Source organism: Camarhynchus parvulus, chromosome 5, assembly GCF_901933205.1.
Source record: "Camarhynchus parvulus chromosome 5, STF_HiC, whole genome shotgun sequence".
Classification (NCBI taxonomy): Eukaryota; Metazoa; Chordata; class Aves; order Passeriformes; family Thraupidae; genus Camarhynchus; species Camarhynchus parvulus.
This window is the reverse complement of record NC_044575.1, coordinates 13,666,288-13,685,646: the sequence shown is the minus strand read 5'-3', so window position 1 is coordinate 13,685,646 and position 19,359 is coordinate 13,666,288. Positions and strand designations below refer to the sequence as shown.

Sequence of the window (19,359 nt, the reverse complement as noted above, 5' to 3'; positions counted from 1 at the left end):
ACACCACGGGCCGCCCTCCGGCCCCGCCGCCGCTCCGGCCCCGCTCGGTGCCCGCCCCGTGACGCGCGGCAGCGGCGCCGCCGCCGGAAGCGGGCGCGCGGCCGCTTCCTGTGTTTATGTAGGGCCGGGCCGGCGGCGCCGGGAGCAGCGGGCACCGACACCGGCAGCGAGGGGCGGCCGCCATGGCCGTGTCCGAGAGCCAGCTCAAGAAGATGCTCACCAAGGTACGGGCGCGGCCCGGCCGGGCTCGGCCCGCGGGCGGCCGGGCGGCAGCGGGGCCCAGCGGCGGCAGGCTCCGGGGAGTTGGGTCGGGAAGGGAGGAAAGGCGCAGAGAGCCTAAAATGGTCGTGCCCAGCTGCGGGGCTAGGCTGGGACAGTGCCGGGCACACACGGCCCTTGAGCTCCCCGGTCACAGGAGGGGCAAGGCGAGCTCTCCATCACTGACCGGGGTGGGGTGCGTTTGGTTATCGCCCCTGTGTAAGGAAACGGGAAAATCTCATGGAAGGCAGATCATTAACCACTGAATCATGCCGAGCCACGCGTGCCACTCCTCACTGGAAACTGGCCTTTGTGCAGCAGCTGGGAATGAAAACCCCTAAGGATGGCACTTAGCGGGAGTTACGGCTTTGTTGGGGGGATTTTGGAATTTTTTGTGGCATTATTTAATAATACGTGTAGCGTTTTGGAATGAAGTGCAGTAGTTGAGAATCTGATCAAAACCAAAGGCACATCCACCTGGATGGAGTCATAAGCAGATTCTTTTTTATCAGCTTGAAAATGAGGGTTGCATACCTAGTCAGTGTCTGCAAATGAGATGATGTGTGTATTTGTATGCACCTGTCTTTGCTAAATTAATTACTGCGATGCCATAGAAGAAATAGAATTTGAGGTAGTCCATTGTCCTTGTTCCCCCACACTTGTTAAATTTATGCTCCTGTCTGACTTTCTGTAGGTGATGAAAAATGAAGATATTATTTAATTATATTTATTTTTTTTAATAGTTGCACTTTCTGTTCTAGAGAGGGAAGTTTAGTGATATTTCACATATTGGACAGTTCAGAGTATGAGATAACAAAAGCTTGATCCTAGTTTGGGGGAATCTAAGCACTTAATTTAACTTCAGATATTTACCTGTTGTCAGATCTTGAAAAGCTTCGTCTTTCTGTGATCTGTTTCCTGGTATGTAAAATGAGGGGAATGCATTTGCAATCTGAGAATGGAGGAGGAAAAAGGAGTCTAGAAATTTAAGAATTCAAATTAATCAGTTACCTTTGTAGAAGTCACTAGGATCTTATATTTTCCAAAGAGATTTTGACATTTATTGGAAATCAATCTAAGTACAGAAATTAACAGCTGAAATCAACATTTAATTTTGCTTGTGGCATTAGCTGGAATCACACAAATGTCTCTCTACTAAGTAATCATCATTCAGTGTAAAAACAGTTTGTAAGAATATTATCTTTCTTTGTTTTAATAGGGGTATGAAATTGCTTGCTTAATGTTCAGGTGTTGTGCCTGATTTTTGAAAGCACTCCCAATAACCAAATTTGTGGTTCATCAGCCCCATGGTGTACCAGATTCACAGAGTGCCTGCTGAGCAGGCAGGCATTGTTTTGTCAGTTCTTGACTCTACTACCTTGACATTCTTGTGCCAAAAGTGGAAGTAGAGCCTGACTCTGCTCACTTCTTTCCTGTGAGGATGGTGAGGCACTGGCACAGGCTGCTGGAGAAGCTGTGGATGCCCCATCCCTGGCAGTGTCCTAGGCCAGGCTGGAAGGGGCTCTGAGCAGCCTGGGATAGTGGGAGGTTCCCTGCCTTGGGCTGAGAACAAGATCATCTTCAAGATTGCTTCCAACCCAAACCATTCTATGATCCTTGTGCTTTTTTTGAGCTTCTGTTAGCAGAATCCTGCTCTCTTTTTAATAGTAATTATGCCAGTCTTGTTGAGGCTCTATCCTGGACCATAAGGTTTGTTCCTATGAGAAGGCCCTGCCTTTTAAAAATAGCTGGTGACCAGCTGTCATTTGTCCTGTGGTGACGCCTGCAGTGGCGTGGGTATGTGCTGCCAGTCTCTGGCTGGTGTACATGAAAATTCCTCCATGTCCAGGCAATGCCTGTTCCTGCTTCTGCCAGGTGCTGGGGAGGGAGGGAGGAATGTATTCACATATTAACAAAGTTGTCTCTCTGTCAAGCCCTGTCAAGCTGCACACTCCCAATCCTGCACCAGTTTTACAAAGGAGACTGAGATGCTTTGCTGCAGCCCTCCCACCAAAACAGCATCCAGGGGCTGACTGACCTCTGTGCTGGTGCTTCCCTGTGCACACAGGAATCCCTGCTGGAGGGGTTGCTTTCTGAACCACAGACCAGCACTTTGCAGACAGACCATGTGGCTGTTTTGTCCTTGGTCATTTGAGGGAGAGCAGTCACAGCATCACCCGATGTGCTGGTGCTTCCTGTGGGCTGAGGTGGCATTGTGGGAAGTGGCATGGTGGGTTCATCTCTGCTCAGTAAATCCAAGTTGTCATGCCCCAGAGGAGCATCCTTGTCAGTCTCTGGGGGGGACAGGAAGAAGAGTTAATGTCTAAGCTTCACAACTCATGAGTGTTTGTCAGGGCCAAGGTGACCTTTAGCTGTGGCACCACAGTTTGCTCTTGGATGATGTCTGAATTAATTTGTTCAGATGTTGTTAACATTTGCTTGCTTTGGATGTCAGACATTTCATTGTGCTGGGCCCTTTGTCTTCCTACCATGGTTCAATGAAAGGTTGCTGCCCGTGTTCCTTAAGGCATCTGAAGATTGCAATTTTTTAAAATTGTATTAGAATGAAAAAATGTCAAGGGACCACATTGCTGGATTTTCTTTTTAATAGTAATTATCAGGAGAAATGACAACAAGGCTAAAGGGCTGCACTGTGTGGTGAACCAACTCTGTTGCCCAGGAGCCTCTTTGCTGTCTGTGGGTTATGGCTCTGAGACTGGTGAATTCTGTAGTGGGTATCTGTGGTTTACAGGGCATGTGTGCTCTTACTCCCTGCTCCTGATAAAAGGACAGGGGTAAAACCAGTATTATTGCTGGTAATATTGTGCCTTGATATGTCTGCTTTCTAGCTGACAAAATACATGTAAATGCTAATCAGTGATTGATAAATATGGTGTTGCTTTGAAAAGTGCTATGAAATAGATCTGTGTGGTTCATATCCTACATAGCTGTTCAAAACATCTCTGTATTCATTTGGAGATGACTTTTTTTTTGTTTTTTTAAGATTCATTCATACAGTTGGTTGTGGTAGAACACGAAAGAAAATGCAATAGCTCTTTCCCAAATCAGTTGATGCTTACATCCTTGTTAAGACTTAACATCTTGTTAAAGTTCAATGAGTTACATAGGCAGTGGTCATTTAGATAATATGGACAAATAGATTATTATTCCTAACTAAGAGTGGAGAAGAATGTCCATGTATAGATGTAAACTCTCATAAATGCTGTCTGTTGGGCAAAATAAAAAATTGAATTAAATTATACTAAAAACTTAGCTTCTGAAGTAATTTCTTTCTCTTTTGTTTTCCAGTACAAGTATAGAGACCTAACCATACAGGAGACAACCAGTGTTATTAGTCAGTACAAGGACCTCAAACCTGTCATGGATTCATATGGTTAGTCTGTGCATGAGAAAATTTTTTTGGTGAATTGTTAATGTGTTAGATGTCTTTGGTAGTTTTTGTAGGGGGAAAAAAGAAGATTAACACTAGAAAACAACTTGAGTTTCTCTTTTTTGTCTCTGACATCAACTTCTTTAGAAACACAGACTCAGTAATATAATAAAGTTACTTTAGAAAATAACTATCTAATGTGCTAAGAAGTGTCACGTTTTTCACAGCTTAACGTTTAGTTAATCACTCGTTGATGTCATCAGTTAGTGTCCTGAGATTGCTGGTATCTTACAAATTCAGCTTTGCTGCCATATAGACGTTTTTAAAATTCTGTGTAGGAAGAACTGTAAATCAATGAAGAAATGCTTCATTTAAAATCATTGTGGTAGTCCTTAAGAGTATGAAGAAAACAGAGCCAAGTATACAGAAAATTGGCATGAGAGTTTTGTAATGCAAATTATCGATGATAATCACTGTTTGATAGCTGTTTCAAAGTATCTAGGTTAATTTAAGTTTAAATGTGTTAAAGGAAGATGGTATCTAGGGTTTCACAGCATACAGTGAGCCAGTGTAGGTGCTGAGGTCAGCCTTCTTCACCTTTTTTTTAACTGTTACCTGTGGGATTCCTGTGTGATCTAATTTATATTACTAATACATCATCAAAAAATTTTAACGTCTTCTGCTTTTTAAGTTGTGTGTCTGGATTGAAAAATATTAAGAAGGGACGTGGACAGGTAAAAGATGAATTAGTTTTAACTTGAGTAACTGCAAGCCAGCAGCTGTTACAGAAATAAAAATTCATGCAGTGACTGGAGAAACAGAACAGGAGTGAAAGGACTGTGGCTGGAATAGCTGCACAAGTTTGCATAAGATGGTGATCACAGTTCCAGATATCCTTGAGCTGTAGCCATTTGTGTTCCCTAATGCTTTTTAAGCTGCTGGAAGAGGCTAAGCACAGAATCACTTACAGATAATCAATATTATTTGTAGCAGTGACATCAGCTGCAAGAAAGTGATTACATGTGGGAAAGGGATTTGTAGAGAATTCTTGTGTACTTCACTGTACATGACAAACAATGAACAAAGCCATCAAAAAAGAGAGAGGGCCATCTCAAGAGAGAGGGGGAAATGTGGGAAATAGATTTGTAGAGAATTCTCAAAGCCTGACAGAAGGCTCACATAGGATGCATCTGTATGCAAACTTTGAGATAAAAACTGCTGACTTAGAAAGGCATGGAACTAGAAACAAATTTCAAAGAATGGCCTTGCAAATAAGACTAGATACTTTGGAGAAATAGAACTATGACAAATACATTATAGTAAGACCCAGGAGGGATAATTGTAGATGATTTGCTTTAAGACATTTACAGCATGGTGTAGCAAAAGCTGATAGGCCAAGAAACGCTTATAGTGTATTGTAATTAGGAAATAGCTTCTAATTATGATGGTGTAAATTATAACATCTGTTACAATCTGTAGATTACAGAGACAATCTGTATTGTCTCACCCTTCTCATGAGACTAAAAATGAAATAAAATATTTTAAAATGCCTCTCAGTTGCCCCATCTCTAAGTCAGAGAAAAGCATAATCCGACAATTACATTGTTGATGAGACAGTTTTCAAGTTCATATTAATAATTAAATACATACCCCCACTGGCATCCCAACATGTTCTACCTGCCTTTGCAGAACATCAGCACCACAGTAACCTACATTTGAATTATGGCTAGAAACTTTCAGTAGGAATTAAGAAGATAAAAGCTTCCTCCACAGAAGCTGATTCATTCAGCCAAGAGTAATGTATTGGATTAAAAGTATGAGGAAACTAAATAGAGCAACTCAGTAAATTTAGGTCAGAGTTCTTGTGCAGTTTGTGACTAATATTTGTCAGAGTCAAGCACTTTTTCTTCCTCTTCAGTGTGTTACTGTTTGGTTAAATTACCTTTACTGATTTTGTAATAAATGCCTGTGGCCCAGGAATTTTCAGTATTCTTGCTTACCTATTTTTTCTTTTTGAAGAAGGCATAGGGAATTCTTTTATAAACCTCAGATGACAGTTGTTTTTTTAAATCAAGTTTGAGTTCAGATTATCTTTGCAGCAATTTGCATTACTTGCAGTTTGCAAGGTTCCATCATTTTGTTTGATCACTGAATGAGGAAACAGTTTTATTTGTAGAGAAGGTAGTTTGACAATGGTTAATCGTTCATTTCTCAGAAGGGTGTTATTCATAAGGAGTTGCCTGACTGTGGACAGTCATCTGCTTATCCATAAATGTGCAAGAGTTGAACCTTTCAGGCTGAGTTTATATGTGTGTAACCTGTGAAAACTTACGCCAATAAATAGATGGGGAATAACCTGAACTGAGATTAACGTAACCAGTATGTTTGTTTTAAAAATATTTTTTGTTTTCTTTCAGTTTTTAATGATGGTTCATCCAGGGAGTTGATGAGCCTCAGTGGAACCATTCCTGTGCCTTACAGAGGTATGCATGTATTATAATTATCATCATCCCCATTATTTTCCCAAATTGCATGAAAAACTTGGATTTGTCCTGATTCAGCTTCACTACTTTGGGGATCACTCTTTTCTTGAAATCCTTTACTTGTCCAAAGTAAAATATTTTAAAGAAATTGTTCTCCATTTTTGCTGCAGGATAACATTTGAATGCTGAGCATTGCTTCTTCAGTCATTTACAGCTTCGTAGAATCTTTTTTTCTTTCAGCATTGCACCTTTTTTCAGGCTTGTCAGTTGAATTGAGGGTTGCAAACCATTTATTGCTGCAGCTAATGATAATTCAAATTAGAGTCTTATAATGTTGCATTATAGAACAAATGAGATTGTGCATTAGTGGTGAGTGATAATTGTAAATCAAAGTTAAATTATTCTGAAAGATGTTGAGTTTGTGGCCATAGTGTTACCTATTCATTGAATGTTATTAGGAAATTTTGGCTCTGGCTTCTAACTTTGTTATAAGTTGAGTTTGCTGGGTGTAGGAGTTTTTTATGAATCTGAATACAGAAGGACAGTTGAAAAATTGGGACAACTTCTAAAATCTCTCAAAATATCTTTTCTAGGTAACACATATAATATCCCAATTTGCTTGTGGTTGCTGGACACCTACCCTTTCAACCCCCCAATTTGTTTTGTTAAGCCTACTAGCTCTATGACAATAAAAACTGGGAAGCATGTTGATGCAAATGGAAAGATATACCTTCCCTACCTGCATGAGTGGAAATATGTAAGTATAGGGAACTTGAAGTTCTCAAACTGCTCATTCTGCATTCCTCAAGAAAGTTGTATCATTTTTAATGAAAACCATAGTCTTTATTAGAGATCTTAAACCATTTTTAAAATAAAATCAACTGTGTGTTTTTTAAAATGTCTTAAAGTTTAGGATGTTGCATTCTGTGTTCTGGTTATTTAATGAAATTAATTGTATTTTCTGTTACTGCTTGTCTGACTAAACAGTGCAGCACAAGGTGTCCTCTCCCCTGGCAAGAGAGTGATGTGAAGATTTGTGAGATAAGAATATTTACAGGAGGGAAATTATAAATTTACTTAAAACATCTCTGTGACTAAAATGGACTTTTACAAGCTCTTGAGTTCTTTATGCAGACATTCCTGGGGCCTCATGTATATGGATATATTTGCTTTACCAGTAATGGAGGCATTGAGCAGTGCAGGCCTCATAGAAGTTTTGGCCAAAACATGGACTTGTAAAGAAGCTGAACTGTGTTGAGAAGATTAGAAAAATGATACAAGATGCATGGTTCTGTAGAAGGTGATTAACAAGAATGCATTTACTAAGGCTGGGTGTGTGGTAGTTCAGTGCTTGCATAGTAATAGTGGAAAAAGACTGCCCAGGTCAGGTGTTGCACAGAGCAAGGGGATCATCTAAGGTACAGCTGATACAGAATTCTTTCAGTTTGAGAGGTTGGTAAAAATAAGTAGGTGGATTATAGAGCTAAGTAAACTCTGAATTGGGGTATTTAATCTGGTGCTGCATTCATGATGCTTGTTCTTATTTTGGCAAAATGAAATCATGCCTATATTAAGTAGTTAAACCAAGCCTCTCTGTTTATAACTGTATTTCAAGGAGGTTTGTGCCACTCCTTAGTGGGTTAGGATATTTTTTCTGTTGAGACATTCTGAATCAGAGCAAAAGCTGTGATGTATGACATTGAAATGTCTAAAAAACTTGGGGATCTGTATACATTTCATGTTGGGGGGTGGATTTAATTTTTAAAAATATTATTATAATTCATCAGTGGACATTTATACCCAGTCATTTATTGTCCTGCAGTTGATATGGAGCCATGTATTACCCAGTTTATTCTGGGTGTGTTTTGTTGTATGGTTTTGAGTACAAGCTGACTGGGTTTGGTATGTGTAATAGAATCCAGAAAGGAAGTTAATTATGCACATATGTATACACGTGAGAGATACACATTTTAAGAACATTTAAACCCACAAATAAAAGGAATGCCTTTGAGAGCTGATGGACTGGTATCCTGTTGTTGCTACAGTCAGTTAAACTCCCTGTTAGCAAAATGAACAACTTGTGATTTGCTTTCCCTCCCAGCCCCAGTCAGACTTGTTGGAGCTGATCCAGGTCATGATTGTTGTGTTTGGAGAGGAACCTCCAGTGTTTTCTCGTCCTACTGCTTCCTCCAGCTACCCCCCTTACCAGGCAACAGGCCCACCAACCAGTAAGTGCTCATCGCTGCTGATTTCTGCAAATAATAATATTACATAAGGATTATTGCCCTCCACAGTTTGCCCACAAATAATGCATTTTACTTTTTATATGAGCTGACTAATGAATTCACCTGGGCTGTGAATTTACTTCACTTTACCTTGTTGGACTCATTGATCTTAAAGGTCTTTTCCAACTAAAAAAGTTCTGTGAGTCTAAGAGTTCATGTGAGCCTTTGAGTTTTAGAGGGGAAAAATCAAATTTATATTATAACACACAGCAAAACCCAGACAAAACCAGAACGCCCTCAAAACAACCAGTGTCCTGTCAGCATTCCAAGACAGACTTACAAAGTGATTATTCAAATAGCTTTGTATCTCAGTTATTTTCATTCTAATAATACAAGCCCATCTTTTAAGTATCCTGCAACCATTGATTTCATAAGCACAAGCATGCCTACAGCTTGTGTATGCCCATGGTCCTGTTTGTGTGGTTTGTTTTTCTTTTTTTTTTTTCAAATTGCTGGCTGAATATTAAAAAAAAACTTCCTTGTGATTTTTTTGTTCTTTGTTCTCTGTTAAGTTGATGTTCTGACTTGGTGCCCATTCTTATTTTCTTGCAAAAATCCTCAAGCCTTTTAAAATCATTTATTTATTTAAACCTCTGGAGGCATCTTATTTTAAAGACTGGGGATAGGTAAGTGGGGGAAAAAGAAGAAGTGGGAAACAGAAAGTCCTCTTCCAGGAGGAGACTCTGTATTAGATGGGAAAAAGCCAAAAAAATATTAGCATAGACCAGAAGTCAAAGACTGGGACAGTAGGGAAGGGGGAGCAGTTTAGCTGGAGATTGTTTATTTAATAAGGTTATAACAGTTCTACATGAATTTAATGGTACAGTAACTGTATTTGGGGTTATGTATTTTTGCCATATTTTTAAGGCTGTGTCCATTTTCTATTGAAATATGGCTTTTACTTGATCACAGTGTTACATTTGAAAAGCTGAAGTGCTATTCATTGCCATTTCTGGCAGAACCCATTTTTAGCAAGGTTTTAGGCTCTGGACCTGTGAGAAAATGGGTAGCAAGCATAAATGGGGCCATTAGGAATAATTGACTAAAGGCAGGTGTTTGGGACTTTTCAGCTTGTCTGTGGCTACCCTGCTTGTGAGAGCACCAGAGGGTTGGGTTGTCCTGATTTTCCAGAACAGTGGGGGTCAGTATAAGTGCAGTTTTAGCAGGGACTGTGACTTGTGCCCTAAGGACAAACCTGCAATGAGCCACATTTGATTGCTGTTGTAGTCACTCAAAGCTGAAGTGCTTCGAATTCTAGTTTCAATTGAATTGAGCTGAAGTACTATGAATTAATTCATAGCTGAAGTAATTCTAGTGAAAATGCTTCAGTGTTTTGAAAGTATTAATTGCTACTTAGTTTTACTAGTGTAGTCAGACTTTCCTTATTTTACAGACCTTTAGGGTTTGGGTTTCTTCATGCTATAGATACCTTGTTTAAGAAGAAATAAAGTTCTTTGACAAAAAATTTAATCATTTGAAAACATTGAAGAGTGGAAATAGCTCCACTCTTAATAGCTCTCAAAAAATAAAAGGTTATTTGATGAAGTATTGCTAAAATTGCTAGAAATGTGGGATAAGTATGTCCAAAACATAATTTTGTCAGCTTCTCAAGAAAAATCTTAAACTTGCTAAGACTATTTAGACATTTATATATGCTGATAACAAATTTTTAAATACAACTTCTAAATAGCAAAATATGTCCTCACTTAAGGACATAGTTGGATCATGAAACAGCTAATCAGCTACTCTGAAGGTACTTAAATTATGCACTTGTTATTTAGTGGGAAGACATCATTGGCTAGAAAGGTTAAATTATTTTTTCAGATATTACATAAAAAAAGCTCTTCAGGTGGGTCATCTTTAATACCATGTTTTGGGGTTTTTTTCGGAGTACCCTAGCTGCAGATTCTTTTTTTTTTCTTAGTACACCTATTTGTTGTGCACTTTTAAATTAATACCTACTTTTATCCATGCAGTAGTTAGTTTAAAGTAATGATTAAGAAAAAAAATCCATACAACAATAGGATTATTTTTATATATGAGGAAGCACTTCTTTACATTGAGGATTTTAATTTCTGAAATGTAAAAATGCACAAAATTCTTGTTTTATTTAGCTTCCTATGTGCCAGGAATTCCAGGTGGAATTTCTCCCTATCCACCATCAAGCACTCCAAACCCAAGGTAAGAGCCCCTTTAAACTATCGTCGTTTTCCTGATGGAGAATTTCACTGAATAGTGTCTAATCATAATTGTATTTTCTTATGGTGTATTTGTTGTATAATTATTCATGGTATAAGAGTTTGTTAAAAGGGAGGGCCGAATTCTTGTCAGTAGCCAAAACTGGAGGAAGGTGTAGCTTTCTTAGTTGCTTCAAATAAAAAATATATGGGTGTGATAAATAGATTTTGAAATTACCTAACTCTCAACTGTTATCTTTCTTCACTCATATATTTTTATATATTTGTATTTTACATGATGTAGAAAGAAATGTACCCCAAAAGTCAGGATTTTATTAGCATCTCAAAAATTGAACAAAATTTTGCTGAGTTAATACAAACCTTGACTCCAGCATAAACATGGACTTAGAGTAATCTAAGGGAATATGAAGAACATAAAGTTACTTCAAAAGCTTTTTATTAATATTAACCAGGATTTCTTTCTATATAATAGTTAGGAATAAAGCATTTCCAGAAGACTTGCAGATCTGTGTTAGTAAATAGTGAGATGTTGACTGCTGCCTCCTAGTGTGTACTTATATTTTTTATATCATAATTAATTGTTTTTATTATTAATATCCTTGCGTCCTGATTTTGTGGTAGGAGCATATGAGATTTTGGTGTAATATGGAGCATTTTTATTTTAAAAAGACATTTAAAATGTAAAAACCTCTGAGGATTGGGAGGTGGGGGGTCTTATGTTTTAAGAGGAGAAAAGTTAGGATTTTTTAAGTTCTTACAGCATGGTTTTTCCTCCTAAATATGTTTGTTTAAAGCACTCTTAAGGTTTGCACAAAAGTAATAGAAGAACTGTTTTAAAATATATAATTTATTAATAGGAAGGTTTTAAGAACTATTAAATTTGCAGTTGCCTGAAGAGAGACGGAACATGCTTATTTTATATTTTGCAGGGGTTTTTGGACCACTTTGTTTAATTATTACTATAATGATGGTATTATTATTATAGTAATAATAATAATACTCTGCTGCATGCAGGTGTTTGTCAGTCTAATTTGACTGACTAATTTGTCCTTGTTTTAGGTGACAGCAAATGTATTTAAGAAAGGTGTTGTAGACTGTCACATGTCGTCTCATAATTGTTTCAGTGAGCAAATGAATACTTTTGCTTTCTTTATGCATCAGAGCAGGACTGAGAATTTCAGGGGGAGTAGGTTTCACCTTGCAACCGTATTTTGCACAGCATTTTTAGGTTTACATAAAGCAGTTCATCAGTCATTTTCTTGACTGTTCTTGTATTAAAAATTATTAATTTGAAATTGTTGTGTGGGAGTTTGTGTCTAGAATAATTTCTTTTGGTTACTTGTGGGATTTCATGTAGCAAAATGAAGAGATTCAGTAGGATTTGTTATCCAAATGTTGACCAGGCAATAACTAGATAGGGTTTCAGATAAAATACCAGAAATACCAGTTGTGAAAGATGTTAGTGTGAACAGGAAAAAGGCCTGCAATTTTAACATTTTATTATGCAAATTACTGTTTAACATGGTGGCAATAAAGATAATCTAGGTGGATGATATTTTACTAACAGTTGCATAACATTAGCATGTCTTTCTTTGTCAAAGCAGCTTCCCAAACTATCCTTACCCAGGTGGTGTTCCCTTCCCAGCAACCACTAGTGTGCAGTACTACCCTTCTCAGCCTCCTGTCACCACTGTTGGTGAGTACCTTGGAAAGGGTTTCTCTGAAGTAAAGCTTCTCTCTATAACTGATATGTAAAGAAAGAAAATGGGAAAAAAACCCCTGTTATTCTTACTCTGAAGTTCCAAAGCACTGATCTTTAATTAAAATGTGTTTTATTCACCTTCAGTCAGGAATTTGATAAATTCCTGGGTTTATGCAATACATTGTGTGTGCCTTGTGAATATTTTGAAGAGCACTGCATGTAACTACATGGGATTTTCCTTTCCCTTTAACTGTAGGTGACTTTTGATTGTCTCCCTTGCTCTGTTCATGGTTTAGAAAAATACCTTTATCATCATTTAAGCAGCTAATGGACTCTATTTATACTTTCTTTCCTCCCAAAATAGTAACTTTCTAAAGTATCAGTTTGGAACGAGCTGTATTTTTAGTGAGTTTCTTCTCCAGCCTCTTCCCTATTGCTTCTTACTGATCTCTACTCGTCACTTGCTCCTTTGTTCCCTTCGGCATCAGCATTTAGGCTGCTGACCTGTGTCTTTTCCCAGTCTGCTGCTCTGTGGCCCTTGCTTTTCACCCTGCCCCTCACTGTCAGTATATGTGTAGAAGACTGGGAACCAGTGATAGATGTCACCCAGTTCAGTAGGAAGCTGGTGCAGGAACTTTCCAGCTGGCTGATATTCCCTTTGGCACAGTTACATGGTGAGGGTGTAGATTCTGTTGTGACCTTGTTCATTAGCAATCCACTGTAGACTCTTGAGCCCCATAATTTAGACATGCATCCGTAGGTTCTTCATCTGATGTGTGAACTCAGTTATTTATGGAATGGACTGGGTTAGAGTCATAGAATGTCTTTTCTTTCCAGAACTGTGTGTATTTTGTGATTTTTCTTCACATACATGGGGACAAGGCAAGGGAAGAGAGATGCTTCTACTTTACTCTTACTAAAATATCTGAGGAGTTCTGTTACTACTGAATTTGAAAGCAGCAGTAAGTTGAATGTTGTATTTTTCTTGTGCCTGATCCTGTCCTTTGTGTCCAAGTTCTTTCAGCCTTTTCAATTAAGAAAGTATCTTCTGAAAGTTCTTGGCTGCTTCAGTGGTCCCCTTTACTCTGAGGTGATGTGAGTCTGCCATGCACAGTGCAAGGAAGCTGCTGTCCCACTCAAGTCCCTCAGACAGTGCTTGGTGTTGTGGGACTGCTCTTGTGTCCTGGAGAATTCATGGTCTCTGCTGGCTATGTGTAGGGAGCTGATAACCTTTCCAGGCAAACTTGGCTTTCTGCAGTGTCTTTCTCAAACAAATCCAGTTTTGCCTTTATGTAGCAGAGTGTTAATTTAAAATAGAAATATATTCTATTTGATTTTTTCCTTTCCTTTTCAACCCCACTGGAGATTAATAGAAGTGCAGTATGTGGCAAGGATGCTTATACTGATCCTGATACTTCCAGTCCAGTATTGTTTTTTTCTTTTGAACTGAAAATGTTTCTTTCCTGTACAGTTTGTTTATTTGGCTGTGGTTTACTGTGATAGTTTATTTAGGAGCATATCAGTTGTTACAACTTCAGAGTTTTGTGTGGGTGGTGGTGTTTTCTATAGTGAACCTAGTTCAAACCTAGTTTGAATTGAATGAAAATGTTCATGCAAAGTAGCTCAAGTTTTTCACCATCACTGTTTTTTCAAATAGTCCTTTAGGCTTTTTCTTTCTGTTCAGTCATCTGCCATTAATTACTTTTCTGATGCAGTTCCTGCTTTGATGATTCTGTAAGGTCACTTCTGAAACCAGACTCTGCCTAGTAAAGGTTAAAGGTTTCAGAGTTCTGTTGATTTAAAGACCATGTGCCATAAAATCTTCTCCAAGCTGGGCTAATTATGGAAGTGACAGAAGATGCTATGGGTTCATGCTCTGTAAGAAGATACATTGATTGAGCTGTATTAAAATGATGCTTTTTATGTTCAAAGACCTCTACTATACCTGGTGGCATTTCTGTGGGAACTTTCATTGTGTTAGGTGTATTGTGGTTTTATATTTTTTTTCCTCTGTCCTACTTTACTGTTAAAGTGAGCCTTGCATAAAAACACCCAGAGTGAGGGATGTCAGGGGAAAAGAAAGTAAGCTTAAGTTTTACTGATACTGGGTCTGGCTGATTCTGACTTTGTGTTAGAGTATAATTCATTATGTAAAATAAACAGTAACTAGAATCATGCTAATGCTGTTTTTTGAAGGGAAATCAGGCCTTACCTTAATCAGGAAGTCCTATACAGTGAATAAACTCTGTCCTAGATAGTTTAAGTTTTACTTCTCAGTGTAGAAAGTGCTCTTGTTCATTTCTCCTTTTCATAAGAAGCAGCAATGATGGATTCCTGGGTTAGTGTATAGGGTGCTCTTTGACAACTTCTGTTGCTGGCTCTAAAAGGTAACCAAATTTTGCAAATTGTCTTGTTGACTAGCAACAGAGTGAATTTTCTCGGCCACAACTGTAAATCAGATGAAGTGATGGGACATTTATATTTTCTTAAGGCTGTCTTTGCACCAGTTGTTAATAATGCAATCTATTTTTCAGTGGTAATTTGCTTAAAAAAAAAAAGTACATATATTCTGATGCAACTTATATGCCTGCAAAGTGCTCACATTAGTAATGATCAAAATTTATGTTTTCTGTATTTTAGAAGGCTTTGGTGGATTAGTAAGCATGATGTGCTTTTTCCTGTAGTTCCCGTTATTCATTTGCATAGCTTTACTTTCCTACCTATGTGGCTTGGTGTAGGTTTTGTGGACAGGAACAGTGTGAAAAACATAGGGAAGAGATACAGTTTTATGCATTATTATTTTGATAGCAGAAGTTTTAAAAAAAGTATTCAATTATACAAGAATCACATGAGCAGTGATGAGTATTTTTTCATTTTGTTGTTTTTTGAAATGTAGAGCACTGGAAAATGTGATGTGCATAATGCCGTAACAGCTTCAGGGTTTTGATAGCTGTGTCTCTGGATAAAAAGATACTCTGGTAAAAATTCTTCTTGCTTATTTTCTTTGCAGTTATAGTACTTCGAATCTCTCTGTGTTTCATTCATAGCAGTTGTGAAGTTTAGGCACAAAAACTGCTGTAATTCTTGCTGTGTTGTTACAATGCAGTTGAAATTTCATTGATCTAGCAGGTGTGAGGCACAAGCCTGGGGAAACTGTGACCCTCCAGTTCTTCCCACAGAATCATTGAAGTGGTTTGTGATAAATACCACCAGCAGCCACTTCACATTTGCTAGAGCACTCTGAGTTTCCTGGTCTGGAGACATATTGCATTTCTTGTGACAGACACAAAGTACTTGCCTTTCTATTTAAAAGTGTGTTAGTGGCAAACTCTTGAAATTATCCTTGAAAGGCTGATTTTCAAAAGCTTGTTCAGGTGTCCTGCCCCTTCTGCTCACTTGCCCATAGGGATATAATGTTCTTGAGCCTGGAGGAAATGATCTTGAATATTCACCTGCTCTCTTGGACCCCTCTTCCCTCTATGGTAAATTCCCATGGAGTTCTTCCAGGAAGGTCTGCGAAGAGGCCAAAGTTAGCTCTTATGAAGTCCAGGGTTGCAATCTTATTCCTTGCCCTGCTTTCTACTTGTGGGATGCAGAACTCCATGGTCTCATGGTCACTGCAGCCAAGGCTGCCCCAACCCTCACATCTCCAACCAGAAGTGCCTTGTTCGTTCTACAAGGTGCAGCAGCACATCTTTCCTCATTGGCTGCATCTGTATCAGAAGTTATTGTCAGTGCTTTCCAGGAATCTCGTGGATTGTGTGTTCCTGCCTGTGTTGTCCCTCCAGCAGGTGTCAGGGTGGCTCCCCATGAGAACCTGGGCTGCATGCCCTTCCTGGGAGTATTGCCACTTGAGCTGCATGGGTGGTGTCTATAACTCTCCCTTTGTCTTTCCTAGTTTAAAACTTTCCTTACCAGACTAGGCAATTAAAAAAATTAAAAAAACAACAAACCCCAAACTAATACCTGTAGTAGGTAAATTCATTGTCTTGAGCCAGCTGTGACATTAATTGTGGTTGGATACATCGTGCCCTTAACTCTTGTTCTTCGTTAAAAGGTCTTGTACTAGTAACATTTATGGACTTCAGAGGAAATGGCCACCTCATTTTTAAAACTAAAAAAAGAGTGTGGATGTGGGAACAGTGGAGTGAATGAATGGATGCATATTCTGAAATTTACTTGTGTCTATCCTAGTGTGTATTATCTCACTGTGATCTCTTTGCTGCTTCTGGAAATTATTAGGGAGAGCAGCTTATTTTAATGTCTCACTGACACTAAAAAGTGAAGTGAGAAGTACATAGAGCAGCCTGGCCACTTGCTATTGCAGCTGGCTTTATAGTGCAGCCCAGCATGGTTGTCGAGCTTGTGCAATGTCCTCATGCAGGACCCAGCAGAGATGGCACCATCAGCGAGGACACCATCCGTGCCTCCCTCATCTCGGCCGTCAGCGACAAGCTCAGGTGGCGCATGAAGGAGGAGATGGATCGTGCTCAGGCCGAGCTCAACGCCCTGAAACGCACAGAGGAGGACCTCAAGAAGGGGCACCAGAAACTGGAAGAGATGGTGACTCGCCTGGATCAGGAAGTGGTAAGCTGAGAGGAGCCTCTGCTCCCCACCTGAGTATTCCTAGTAGTGAACAGAAGCTTGGAACTAATTAATCATTATAGGAAAAAAAAAGCTTCCGGCACATTGTGCTTTCTCTCTTCTGCAGCTGGGGGCTTGTACTCAGACTGAACTGAGTCAGAAATAGCAGTGACCACGATATGTAGTGTCCTGCATGTGTCTTACAAATGTCATTGCTCAGTAGTAGAGGAACAGTGTTATTTTCCCCCATTCTTCCTGTGCAAGATGTTAGTGGTGCGAGATTATTTCATATTCACATCTCAGTTTCTTGATAATAATGTGTAACAGCAGTACTGGAGAACATTTCAGTGTCTTAGTGTAGAGAGCACTGATTTTGGTCACAGCCTCCTTGTATAACTTCTCCTTTCCGAGTAGTCTCTCCTACTCACAGTATGCTCAGAAATTCCTGCATTTTTTCATTAAGGCATCTTCTGCTTAGTCCATCTGCTCCTTGCACTGCTGCTCAGGAGAAAGATTTTGGGATTGATGAACAGTTTCTGAAACCAGCTCAGTGTTCAGATGTGGTTTAAAAAATTATTAGAAGTTATGAGTTGGACTAGAGAACTGGGGAATACTGCATTCTAAAGAAAATAATTACTTTGGCTTTGCTGTTACTATCTTTACCTGGTTTAAATGGTTATTTTCCTAATGTGGCAACTGAAATACTTGGAGTGTTGGCATGCCTTCTCTATAGTTGTAAATGGGTAATGGATTGACATTATCTAAAGCAGATGTTACTTCTTTAAAAGAATCTGAAATCTACAGACTGATAACTCTTTCTTCTGTAAAAATCATAGTAAAGATAAGCAAAGAAGTACAGAATGAACTGGTATGTCTAAAAATCTTTCATCTAGACAATTGTATCACAAGAAGAGAAATAAACATCTCAATTGTTTTTAGGCTGAAGTTGACAAGAACATTGAACTTCTCAAAAAGAAGGATGAGGAGCTCAGTTCTGCCTTAGAGAAAATGGAAAGTCAGTCAGAAAATAATGACATAGATGAAGTTATAATTCCTACAGCACCACTTTACAAGCAGATCCTGAACTTATATGCAGAGGAAAATGCAATTGAAGACACCATTTTCTACCTTGGGGAAGCACTGAGACGTGGAGTGATAGATTTAGATGTCTTTTTAAAGGTATGTTTCTTGGGAGATTTTTAAGATGTGCATTTTAAATGTGTTTACTTTGGAGTCTTTGGTTTGGCGTACTAATGTGCATGATCTCTTCCCAGAAGAGCATCCTGTAGGAACAGGAATATTTATACATTCAAGCATAAGTTTTAGAAGGTGATTTCAGAATTTAAAAACCAATTTTGAAAGCATTATAGGTACAAAGTCATGTTGTTTCCTTCTTGTGTAGACCTTGCTAATTCTGTTTATCTGCTGTTAGAAGAACCATTCTCTGCCCTATGGGAAGTGCATTAGTCTGATTGTACCTTATGGAGTGTGTATTATTACTTTGATAAGAATATGCGTGGAGTTAATAATTATTGTTATAATTATTGAATTAGTTAATAATTAAAAATCATAACAAATAGACTATAGCAATTGCACTTGGTAGCCATCTGCCAGTCATTTTAAGCCAAGAAAATGCTATTTAGTAGAATAATGAATTTAGTGTTTCCAAAAAGCTGACATCCCATTTGGGTCACAGAGTACATTTGTATGGCAGTATTTTTTGGTCAGAACTTTACCATAGCCAGCTGTTGTTTTTCTGTCTGCAGCATGTACGTCTCCTGTCTCGCAAGCAGTTCCAGCTGAGGGCACTGATGCAGAAAGCAAGGAAGACTGCTGGACTCAGTGATCTCTACTGAATTCCCCAGCTAGCTGGGAAGTTGGGTTTCTTGTGAAGCAGCCATTCTCTTGATCTTTCTCTTAATCAGTAGGTGCCCAGAGTAAGTTATTACATCATCCAAGTGTAAGATATTTTGAATCAATAATATATTTTCTTTTTGGTAAAGACTAGCTTTTATTAATGCACTTTCTATCTCCTGTAATCTTTGTGCTGGTGGACTTAACACTGAATAAAACTTGTTGCATATTTTCTTCCTCTACAGAGCTGTGTATGACGTGCTTTCTTTTCAAATATGCAGTGTCAGCTTAACCATGCTTTCACTTGTGAGATTTGGAAGATGTGCCAAACTGGAGAAAATCACATTTGTTATGACCAGTGAAAACTGAAAACTCAAAAGGTTCTTCGTCTCAGCACCATAACCAGTGTAGCTTAAGACCGAGCCTTTGCCTTAAGACTTTTCATGTTCCTGCTGGCTCTGAAGAGGTTGGAGTTTATTTTAAAAACCTGGATGAGACTTCCATAAATATATAATTGCCTGAAGCCTCCAGCACAGCTGAACACATAACATGATTACACAGGTGATGTTTGAGTTAGTGTGACTTGAAAAATAGAATTGATTTA

The 19,359-nt window shown here is 38.7% G+C and overlaps 1 protein-coding gene across 2 annotated transcripts; it reads left to right on the top strand.

The window, feature by feature from the left end:
• The first annotated feature begins 88 nt into the window (after nt 1–88).
• Nucleotides 89–19,001, top strand: TSG101 (tumor susceptibility 101). 2 transcript variants are annotated; one of them, XM_030948685.1, is made up of 10 exons: nt 89–224; nt 3,568–3,652; nt 6,067–6,132; nt 6,726–6,889; nt 8,234–8,360; nt 10,532–10,598; nt 12,220–12,311; nt 16,702–16,904; nt 17,841–18,080; nt 18,668–19,001. In XM_030948685.1, exons 1-10 carry the CDS (start codon nt 183–185, stop codon nt 18,755–18,757), a joined length of 1,176 nt encoding a protein of 391 aa, XP_030804545.1. In that variant the 5' UTR covers nt 89–182; the 3' UTR covers nt 18,758–19,001. The 2 variants fall into 2 exon arrangements, with proteins under 2 accessions (XP_030804545.1, XP_030804543.1); XM_030948683.1 differs by having other exon boundaries at nt 12,217–12,311.
• Nucleotides 19,002–19,359: the final 358 nt, after the last annotated feature.

Coding starts and splice junctions, on each gene's coding strand:
- TSG101 (XM_030948683.1), top strand. CDS start 183: ATGGCCGTGTCCGAGAGCCAGCTCAAGAAGATGCTCACCAAG. Junction 6,133..6,725: donor CATTCCTGTGCCTTACAGAG/GTATGCATGTAT, acceptor TATCTTTTCTAG/GTAACACATATAATATCCCA. Junction 12,312..16,701: donor GCCTCCTGTCACCACTGTTG/GTGAGTACCTTG, acceptor GTCCTCATGCAG/GACCCAGCAGAGATGGCACC.